We start from the raw sequence: 10,585 nt of genomic DNA on the forward strand, positions 1-10,585 counted from the left end.
TGTACTGCAATGAGCTTTAAATGGTAAATGGACTGGTTCTTATATAGCGCCTTTCTACTCTCCCAGAGTACTCAAAGCGCTGTATACAACATGCCACATTCACCCAGTCACACCCATTCTCTGTACTTAGTGCTTTCTAACTACATTCACACTCCGGAGAGCAACTTGGGCTTAGTATCTTGCCCAAGGATACTTGATATGCAGACTGGAGGAGCCAAGGATCGAACCACCAACCTTCCGATCAGTAGATGACCTGCTCTACCTCCTGAGCTACAGTCAGGAGGTAGAGCAGGTAGTATTTAACATGCTAACTGAGGCCTGTAGAGATACAGCTTGTTTTTTTTAACTTCCTCTAAGCATTGCACATTCTGTCTTTGGGGTGAATTTGCTGGGCTGTGCACTCAGTGGAAGACTGGTAGCTGTAATGAATGTTTTCCACTCGTAAACAATCTTTCTTACAATTATTTGTAAATAGCCCCAAAACCCTTCCAAGACTGATGGATAGCACCAATTGCTACTATAAGAACATTGCTGATCTCAGACCAGCAAACTGCCAAAACATTTATAGGTTCTCACTGTTGCTGATGATCAATGATCAAATGGATTTCATTAGCAGCACCTGGCCACTAGTTACCCTCTTAATTCCTGTGAAAGCAGTAAGGGTGTACTTAGTTTTTATACAGTGCTTCTACATTTTGGCCTAATTTTTGTTAATAACACGATATAATAATATGTCATGTGTTGCTGTTCATCTCATTTTAAGACCTATTAAAGACCAGATATTTTTAATTATGCGCTAATACAAATGTTTGTTGTTGCTTTTTTGTGTGTTTGTTTGTTTTCACCATGACTGTATAATATTCAATTGTGTTTTAATATGTTTGAAACAATAAAGGGGATGAACTATATTCTTTAAACAGTGACAGAGAGAGTACAGACAGTGGTTACTGAAGATTTGTTTCAACTAGATCAGTAATTATGTGATGTCAGTATATTTTGATCCAAATATGATAATACAGCAGAATCCTAGCAATTTGAAAGTGAAGCTAACACTCACCTAACCCTCTGTCATGTGACCCAGGGACCTTTTAACCCACTTATCAGGGCGCCAGAAACCTGAAAAAAGTAGTTTGTGGTTTGTTGTTTTTCATGTGCCTTTTCTCACACTTGAAGGCTATATAGAATATGTAAACAAGCGTCTACACGATGAAATATCTTTTTTCTTTTCCTTTTTAAATGGCAGTTTCTCTTAAGATTTGAGATGCCATGTCTGGGCCCTTAACAAATATGTAAATAAATAAATAAATAAGGATTGATTATTTTGCTTTTACATGAGGATATATTTCTTTACCTCCCATACTTTGTAAATGGTAACTGGTATTCTTGAATAAATCATATAATAGTAAGCAATATGTTGAAAATTATTTACAGAGGCCATTGTGTGCATAGACCAATTGGATGTAGGAATATGTGAGACAATAAACAATATTATCAAGGATTTCTTAAATCATGAACATTTTCCCAGTCAGAGTATTGTTTCAAACCTTCCAGTGACTTATGAATCAGTAATCATCCAAGACTTCCCAGAATATGCAAAACATATTGCTGGGATATACTGTTATTGGCAGGGATGGTGTTAATTAAAGAATGTAAGCTGTCAAACACACATATACACATCTGGTCCTTTATGTGTTCACAGCTTCCCAGTGGGTAAACCTAAATTTGACACCCCTCCTAAATTTAGTCTAAATTTAACTTAAGATACAAAATCTATATTTAGAATAGACATTTTAAATTGTAGGGTATCATAACTAATGATTCAGAAAAATATTTTAGTAAATATTGTCTGTATGCAAATGGTGATGAGTGGCTCTCAGTCCCAGATTGTATCTGTGCATAGCATCTTAATGTATCCATATTACACATGCAGCATCTTTTTATATTCAATGTACTTTTATAGAAATCATTCTGATTCACTTGTTATTGAAAATTATACAGCTGAGCTTGAATTTCCCACATCTATATGTGTATAACATAATGTTACATGAAGAAAATAGATGCATGCATATTTTTACGTTTAAAAAGAAATGCACATGCATTATATTGCATAGCATAAATCCAAAACTTGTGCTGATTAATACATTTAAATGACTAGTTTCGTTTACATTTTTCAAATATACTTTTTTATGTTTAAGATGAATTTATTTTGGTAAAAATTTTGTTTTAAGTCGATATTGTGTTAAAAGAATGTCGCCCCTTAAAACATTGTCCCGTTTTCTCCGTCTGTTTGTGTAAATCCACATCCATTCATAAGTTGAGTGCTTCTCTCCCCCCGTGTGTTTCAGCGAACAGGCAGTGACCTCACGGCGCCATATTAAAATGCTTCCTCCTCTTTGCCTGTCTGTGAGGTTGTAGCTTAGCAGCCGCAGCTAGCTAGTCTGCTTTTTTACATCTACAAGACTGACAGAGGGCAACGACGTGATGGAAATTGATTCGCTTCAAGAGGCTCTCAGAGGTTATACTCAGTTTATTCCTCTTGTTTTTTCATCGGCTGAGACCACACGATATTTGCGTCCGGCCCAGATTACTCTTTTATAACAAATGATCGGATTGTATCGCTCACGCTAATGGCGCTAGCTAGCTGATACTCGAGGCTAGCATTATAAGCGGTTTCACGGAAATGGTTTAGTCATGAAAGAACGACGAGAAAATACAACTTATTCCTTTGGCTTTACTGTAAAGTTCTTATGTATTTGCCCTCAGTAATTGATAATGTTCTCACAGATATGTATTAAGTATATGACGACTGTCACCGGCTTTTTGTACAGTTATTTGCCGGCTATGGTCTTCTGGCTAACTTAACATGCTAAACTTAGGCTAGCCAGCGAATTAGCAACACTGGTTATGTAAATAGATAACTTTAACGAGACAGGGTGACTCCTCGGGGATCTGCTACCAGCATTTTATGTGTCGGCTAGAGTAGATTATAGCTGAAAGTAAACAAAATACCCAGGTTTATTGGCAGAGTAATCAAAACTGTTGGGAAAGCTGAGGTAAATCAAAGCCTGTGCACCTCCACTAGTTAAATGGTCATGTTAAGACACCCAGGTTTTTTTTTTTTTAATTTCTTTTATTTTAACAGATTTTGACAAGAAAGGAAAGAAGGAGCCATCTCCTCTACTGGAACAGTTTCTATGCCATATCGCCAAAACTGGAGATACCATGTAGGTGAAAACTACAGACCTATTTATTTGATCCCTTTGCTCTCTCTCTCACTCATACACACACACACACACACTCTCTCACTCACTCACACACACAAATACAGGTGTTATCATTTTAAATAGGCCCTGTATGATGACATTTTATAGACTTATTGGACTTGAGATAACAGCCTAAAGTATGTGTGGCTCAAAGCTTTCATGACTAGAAGTAATTTTAATTGGCTGTTATATTAGTTAACATGTATTTGTATAATGGGATCATTTAAAATCATAAGGGCTTCTTACTGCAGTATCCTGTAGTAAGTACTGTTGAAATTGAAGTAAGTTAATTACTTCAATTAATCTTTTCTTTAATCTTATGCCTTAAATAAGGCATAAGATTAAAGAAAATGGGCCAAATAAACGCATGGGGCTGGGTGATTAAAAAGGAAATGGTAAACGGAACAATTATTAAAATATTGTGAAGATAATGAGAAAAGTTTAAGGTACTGACAAAGACATGTGATGGGTATTCACCTGTATTTTGGGGATAGAAAGTGAGGAGTTTGTGGTGGGTCAGCATTGACCTAGCTAGCAGAAATTCCACATGCCGGTGCAGACAGCAGCCCCTCAAGCCAGCAGGAAGAAACGGTGGCAAATGACAAGAGGTGTACACAAAATGACCACTAGCTTTCTTTTTGTAAGTGTTGTAAGAGCTTTTTCAAAGGGAGGTGTCAGATGTCCAGGGCCCTCTGCAGGGATTTGAAGCAGCCAGGTAGTGTGTGGTTGTAGTTTTGGTGTCCAGCTAAAGATGTTTTGGGGTATCTAACTTTCAAACATTTTGTGGTTAGTACAATACATCAGCCACAGTGTTTGCCTAATGCCATCCTTTTTGCGGACAGACCTAACCCTAGCAAAATTTTACTACACACGTAAACACACATTCAGTGACATGTTTTTAAGGCTATGATAAAATTATTCTTTTCACAGAATAATCAATAATAATAATCAATAAGGAATTTTTTAAAATTGTTTATTTGACCTTTTTTATATTGCATTTGATTTCTAAAATGATTTGTGGTACCTGACATTACCTGGCGTCATTAGATAAGCGCAAAAATACAAAAGTGTGGGGTAGATTTCAGACTGTAAAAATACAGTGGAAGGGTCCATTTCTTTTGTATAGCATAGGTCTGTTAACTTTAACAACATTGCAGTTCCTATTTTATGTGCTATTTGTCACAGTGATGGAAATGCTGAATTTTCTTTAACTTGGTTTAAGCTTCTAACATGTCTTCTGCCAGTGTGTTGACCTGTTTCTAATTATTCACTGTATTTCCTTTAGGGTTCAATGGTCTCAATTTAAGAACTACTTTCTGTTTAAATTGGAGAAAGTGATGGATGACTTCAGAGCCTCAGCACCTGAGCAAAGAGGTCCTGCAAATCCCAATGTGGAGTCAGTTCCATTTGAAGATATGAAGGAGAGAATTCTGAAGATTGTGAAGGGATACAATGGGTGGGTACTGAGCTGAAGTGGAACATGTGAGTCAGCAGTGGTATCAATGGAGAAGCCAAGCAAGGTTACCCTGTGTGTTATATGTGCACATATACACTTTTTCTTTCTTTCTTTTTTTTTTTGCTTGTTGGAAAAGCATTTCCTATTGCCCAAGTCTTTTCAGGCCAGTCAGTTTGCACTTTCTTTCAGAATTTTGCATAATTTGTGTCAACAGTACTTATATTCATCACTTTTAGATACATTTCAAGTAAATTTTTGGTTGGCAGCTTTAAATAAATGAGTGTACTAAGCAACTAGTTCAGTTATTTGCACAATTTTGCTGTTAAACCTATAGTTAAAAGAACCTAGCTACTATTTATAACCTACTTTCAGAGTTGGGATTTAGCCCACCTCCAACCCTTCAGCACCATCTAGACCACATAACACCAGTTCTAGATGAAAAACCATGCTGTAAAACTAGATTAAATTAGCAGAGATTAAAGATTGTTCAAAACTTGATTCAACTAGTGTTGCACCCAACTAAGTTTGTTTCTCTTCATATCTTCCTCAACTGGTTGCTCAACTGGACCCTCCCTTAGCCTGGTTCTGCCACAGGTTTCTTCCTGTTTAAAGGGAGCTTTTCCTTCCCACTGTTGCCATAAAACTTGCTCGTAAGGGGTTGCCTGATTGCTGGGGTTTTCTCTGTATTAGTGTAGGGTCTTTGCCTTACAGTATGAAGCACTTTGAGGTGACTGTTGTTGTGATTTTGGGGTATATCAATGACACTGAGTTGCATCTCATTTCTTTAAGGGAGACTATTAGAACTATTAGAACAGTGTTTCTCAATATTATCTGTCCTTCCCTGTTGATTTTTATAACTGGTGACTTCCCACTCACAAACCACATAAAATAGATTCACAGACCTTCTGAAGGACACTTGTTCTGGTCACTGTATGGTGAATCTGTTCCTCTGCTTCCATTTTTAGAATCCCGTTCACGATCCAGCGCCTGTGTGAGCTACTTACAGAACCTAAGAGGAACTATACAGGAACAGATAAGTTTCTTCGGGGCGTGGAAAAGGTAAGACGTGAACAGAAAAGTTATGTATTTTCAACTAATAACGTCTGTGATTAACTTAGAAATTTTTATTTCCCTCTAGAATGTAATGGTGGTAAGCTGTGTCCATCCAACCTCAGAGTAAGTGATGTGTTCAAGTTTAGAGTTTTATAGAATATTTATCTGCATTCACTGTACATGCAGACGGTTTTATTAATGCGTTAATATTTTTTTCTCTTTCATGCTTTTGCAGGAAAAATGGATGCAGTGCTGTGAATAGAATGAATGGAGTAATGCCTCCTGGAAACACATCCGCATTTACAGAGAGGTTGTGTTGAGGACAGATTATTGACCTGATTTAAAAAAATAAATATGTATTTTCATTTATTTATTTGTTTTGGTTTGCTTTTTTGACAGGAAAGTGAATGGTCCAGGAACTCCACGACCACTGACCAGACCGAAAGTTTCTCTGGCCAGCTCACTAACAGCTAATGGTCTGCCAGACAGCACAGACAACAAAGACACTGACACGGACCCAGATGGCAACAAAGATTCAGGGTATGTCTGAATTCTTAACACACCAGGAGCACACCCTGTCGAGCGCAATCAAAGCTGCTGGTCTCACATGTGTATCTCTGGTTTCTTATTTCATTGTTAGTGAGGTTTCGGCGTCAGGCGGATCCCTGGGAAGCTCGGTAAAGAACAAACACGATGAAACAGAAGAGGACATGGAAGCTGAACAGCAAGAGGTGAAGAGACTTAAGTTCAGCAAGGATGAAGAGGAAGAAGATGAGGAGGAGGATGAAGAGGAGGAGCATGGGGTGGATGCATTGAGGCCTTCACATGCCACCTGCCACTCAAAAGAAGCAGAAGCCATGGTCCAAGAAGAGGAAGAAGAGAAGGTTGCATATAAGGAGGATGAAGCCTCTAGCAGTGCTGCTGCCACTGATGACCAAGGTAGGTGTTCTTCAGTGCTGTTTGTTCATTGGTTGTGGACGTTAAGGCAATAAGTTTAGTACTGAGCAGTTTGAGGCTACAAAGTCGAGCTGACTCTACAAACGTAGATAATGAAAAATACAAGCAATCGTGCAAATGTGCTGGCTGTATTGGCTGTTCAGGTTTCTAGCACACTAAACCAACCCCAGTTAACAATCAGATTACCGAGTTTAAAAAAAGAAACAGCTCAGATAATTTCTGATAGTTTTCCTTGTTCAAAAACATGCTTTAGAACTTCACCATAGGGAACCTGGAGAACAAGTCATGGTACGGCAAAACAACTTGTCACTATTTTGGTTAAAAAGTAATTGTTTTTATGTTAAAAAAGAAAAGGGAGACTATTCACTTTCTTATTCTTGAAACTTTGTGTAAAATGACATGCTTGCTCTGACTTTACACCGCCAACATGAAACATCAAAGTCAGAGTTGACTGTAACTCTAACATGTATAACTATAGCACGTAAGGTGTGAACATCTGGTACTTGACACTTTTTTTTTTTATCTGAATAAAGGGACAACTTGTGGCTTTTAGATTTTCATGGGTACTTTTCACAAACACATGTTTTGGTGTCTCTAGTTGGTTGTTGAACAGTTCAACCAGTACTTTCTGTGTAAAGTGTGACTGCATGCAGTTCAGTGTAACTTCCTCTGTTAAAGTAGTAACCACTGTTGTTTCCACGCTGTGGTTGTGGGAAATATTTATGAAGTTAACTAGTCATTCATCTGTTTGAACATTTTTGGAAACTGTTTGGTAAGTTGCAAATACGCAGGGTTTTTCCACTCCTTCAACCGTGCATTTCATGTTGTCACTGTCCTTCTCAGCAGCACCTTCACTTGTGACAACTTGGTCAACCAAACAAGTTCAAAGATGCATATTAGAAATTACTCCATGTCTATATCCTCACAATTTTTTTTGTTTTTTGTGTCATTTAAATGAGTGAGTTACATCCACACTACTGATGTGAAACATTTCTTTGTCTTATTAAGGTAAAAATGCTCTCAGACCAAATAATCAGAGCAGGCTACACAAGGAGGAGAAGGAGGGGGGGGGTGCTGTGACTTTTCTGCCCAGTATTCAACATCATGACTGAGGAATTGATATAGAATGTAACCAGTTTCCAGTCCAGTTTCATAAATTGTCACTACATACAGTACATCAAGTCATTGATGTAAGCTGCAGCTTAACTAGTTAACTAAGGCATAGAGTTGAAAATAAAACTGACCCCATGTCCTATGAATACCATATAATTTGATGCACAGTGTGTGTTACCATAGGTCAGTCATAATTTGGGCAGCTGGCAGAAGAGAGGGACAGCCGAGCTGAGGGCCGAGTGGTGCTGGATTTGTTAACGATGAAGCAGGATTACTCTGCGCCCGCAAGTCTGCGAGTTCCACTGGTGTAAATTTCATCATTACACAGTTAGCAAAAGGATTCATGCAGACGTCTCTGTGCCTGTTGTTTTTTGTTTGTTTTTTTTGTTTTTGGTGAACTTGCATTACAATCCAGGCATCGGACTTCAAGCGGATACCAAACAAGTATAATACGAATGACTACTTGGCCGTTGGGTCTCCAGCTGTGTCTCAGCACAATATAATCCAGGCTTAAGAGGCCAGGTCTGCTGATACCTGAAGATGCTGTCAGTACCTTTTACTGCAATGACAATGTGGTGGCTGTGGTTCTCACATTAAGTAGTTTAGACCAGAGTGGCCTACCAATACCTCTCCATGTGTACTCGTAGTGCAAGACCTGAAAAGATGGTTAAGTAATGTAAAAAGGGCTTATTTGTAGCCACGAAAGGGTAGTTTTAAATGATGTAAATCACATAAAAAGTTCATTTACTGATACAAAAGGTAACATTTCATTTATTATAATGCAGAAAATATACAGACGCATTATAGGAGGTGAGAGTGAATTCTCAAGAATATATAATTTTCTTTCTGTAAATATCTTCATACTGTATTCCCCAGTGTAATGTTGGATTGCGTACATCCCTCCCCCTCTGAAACTACTTTTGATTTAGTTTTTCCTCTGCTCTTTTTCACTTTTCTTTACAGAACCAACTAGCAGCACAGCGGCCGATGCATGTGCAGACTCGGGCCAGGAGGCCGAGCAGGCCGAGAGGGAAGTGCCGTGTGGCTCCGAGGACGAGGGCAGCGACATGGATCAGACGGAGCAGCAGGCACCCACAGGTGACCTGGAAAGCCCCGAGACCAGCAGAGACAGTGAGGAGAGCAACAGTGACCCAGTTATCAGCAGCAGCAGTAGCAGCAGTGATAGCAGCTGTAGCATAGAGGAGAGAGCAGAAGCGGCCAGTGAAGATGTAGGTCTCACTCCCTCCAGCAGTACAACTGAACCTCCTACAGAGGGCGATATGGGAAGTGCCATCTTAAACACTGGGAACACCGAGGAGCCTATGGAGCAGGACTAGACTGAGAGCCTCCCCCTCCCTTTGCAGCCATGTGTGACCATAAACCAGCTTGTCCTTGACTCCAGCTTGACTGACACTGGGAACGAGGACAGCACCTCAAACACAAGAAGAACGCCTCGTTACGCTTTTGGACACTCCTCCAAAATGGCTACCTGGCACTGATGTGGGCATCCAAAAAAGTTTTTCTTTTCCTTCTTTTTAACTGGAATATTTTATTGATCTTCCTCTCTTCTGTTTTTAAGTTTGCTTTTAAGTTTCCCTTAAAAGGGGTTGGTTTCAGCAGCTGTATTTTTGTTTTTGTCTCTTTCACTGGGGTTGTTTGAGTTCTGTGGTGGTCTGGTTCTTTAATGCCACTCACTCCAGCCATTTTGACATTATTACAGGATTGGTAGTCTTTAACCGTAGTGTAGCACACTGCCAGGGTCAGAACAGAGCTGCATCAGATCGTCATTATTTAAGAATTTCATGTAAGCTAAAAAACCAGCAAATCTGTTCCTGACCTAAACTATGGCACCTAACTAACCAACGTGTGTTCCACCAGAGATGTGAGATCCCCCCTCCCCTGTCCTGTTTGACCCACCCCACAATGATACACTACCAATCCTACTGAACAGTACTATGACGGTCTACCTTGTAGAGGCGTCCTTTGTAAAATGATATTTCGGATGCATAAAACCAACATAATTTATGATCATTTCAATTTCAATGAGTTATTTTGACGTATATTTGTTTTTCGTTTAGTTTCGTCTGCCAGTTGTAGTTTCCAAAAACCAGCTGTAAGTACAAAGATCAGATGCTTTCTTTGTATTGTGATGTCACCATGTTGTTTCACCAACCGATATCCAGAGCAGTTTTCTGGTTCCAGTTCTACACTTGTTTCTGCAGCTGTACTTTTTGATATTTAGAATTTTAAATTTCTGTAAAGTAGATTTTTTTGTAGATTGTAATACAGTATGTGTTCTCACTGCCTTTGTGAAACCATATATAATTGTACAATTTCTGTGTATACTCTGAATGCTTTTGCTTTCAATGGGGTATTCAGAAACAGCAATAAATGTTAACATTTTTATGGATGGTGGTCTTGCTCACTTAACCATTCATGTTGTGCATTAATTATCTAGGAATATGTAGATGATGTGAACAACGAGCATATATTTGATGGCTTTAGTTACTTTAGGGTTGTGTTCTTTCCAGGGTCCAGTTTGGGTGTGTGTGCATGCTCATTTGTGAATGAGCAGGAAGTCCATCCCACTAAATGGTTGTGTAATATTTGGACTTGACACTGTTCATATATTATTTCTGTCTGAGCTGTAGGCCTGAATCCTTGTTGGCTTTACAGCCCTTTTAATAATGAAGTTGCTACCTATGGCTTGGCTTGCCACAGAGTGCTGGTGATAAGTTGGTTA

The 10,585-nt window shown here is 38.9% G+C and overlaps 1 protein-coding gene across 2 annotated transcripts; it reads left to right on the forward strand.

Moving 5' to 3' along the window:
- The first annotated feature begins 2,348 nt into the window (after nucleotides 1-2,348).
- ppp4r2b (protein phosphatase 4, regulatory subunit 2b) lies at nucleotides 2,349-10,252 on the forward strand. 2 transcript variants are annotated; one of them, XM_005450145.4, is made up of 9 exons: nucleotides 2,349-2,515; nucleotides 3,143-3,224; nucleotides 4,549-4,719; nucleotides 5,685-5,778; nucleotides 5,858-5,895; nucleotides 6,008-6,082; nucleotides 6,172-6,312; nucleotides 6,413-6,711; nucleotides 8,806-10,252. In XM_005450145.4, exons 1-9 carry the CDS (start codon nucleotides 2,482-2,484, stop codon nucleotides 9,177-9,179), a joined length of 1,308 nt encoding a protein of 435 aa, XP_005450202.1. In that variant the 5' UTR covers nucleotides 2,349-2,481; the 3' UTR covers nucleotides 9,180-10,252. The 2 variants fall into 2 exon arrangements, with proteins under 2 accessions (XP_005450202.1, XP_025763265.1); XM_025907480.1 differs by lacking the exon at nucleotides 2,349-2,515 and adding an exon at nucleotides 2,573-3,053.
- The last annotated feature ends 333 nt before the right edge of the window (nucleotides 10,253-10,585 follow it).

The sequence above is a fragment of the Oreochromis niloticus genome, linkage group LG5 (genome assembly GCF_001858045.2).
Source record: "Oreochromis niloticus isolate F11D_XX linkage group LG5, O_niloticus_UMD_NMBU, whole genome shotgun sequence".
NCBI classification, from domain to species: Eukaryota; Metazoa; Chordata; class Actinopteri; order Cichliformes; family Cichlidae; genus Oreochromis; species Oreochromis niloticus.

Bases quoted from the DNA above. Each gene is read 5' to 3' on its own strand.
- ppp4r2b (XM_005450145.4), top strand. From the start codon at position 2,482: ATGGAAATTGATTCGCTTCAAGAGGCTCTCAGAG. The intron at 2,516-3,142 runs GTTATACTCAGT...TTATTTTAACAG, and splicing joins GCTTCAAGAGGCTCTCAGAG to ATTTTGACAAGAAAGGAAAG. The intron at 4,720-5,684 runs GTGGGTACTGAG...TTCCATTTTTAG, and splicing joins ATTGTGAAGGGATACAATGG to AATCCCGTTCACGATCCAGC.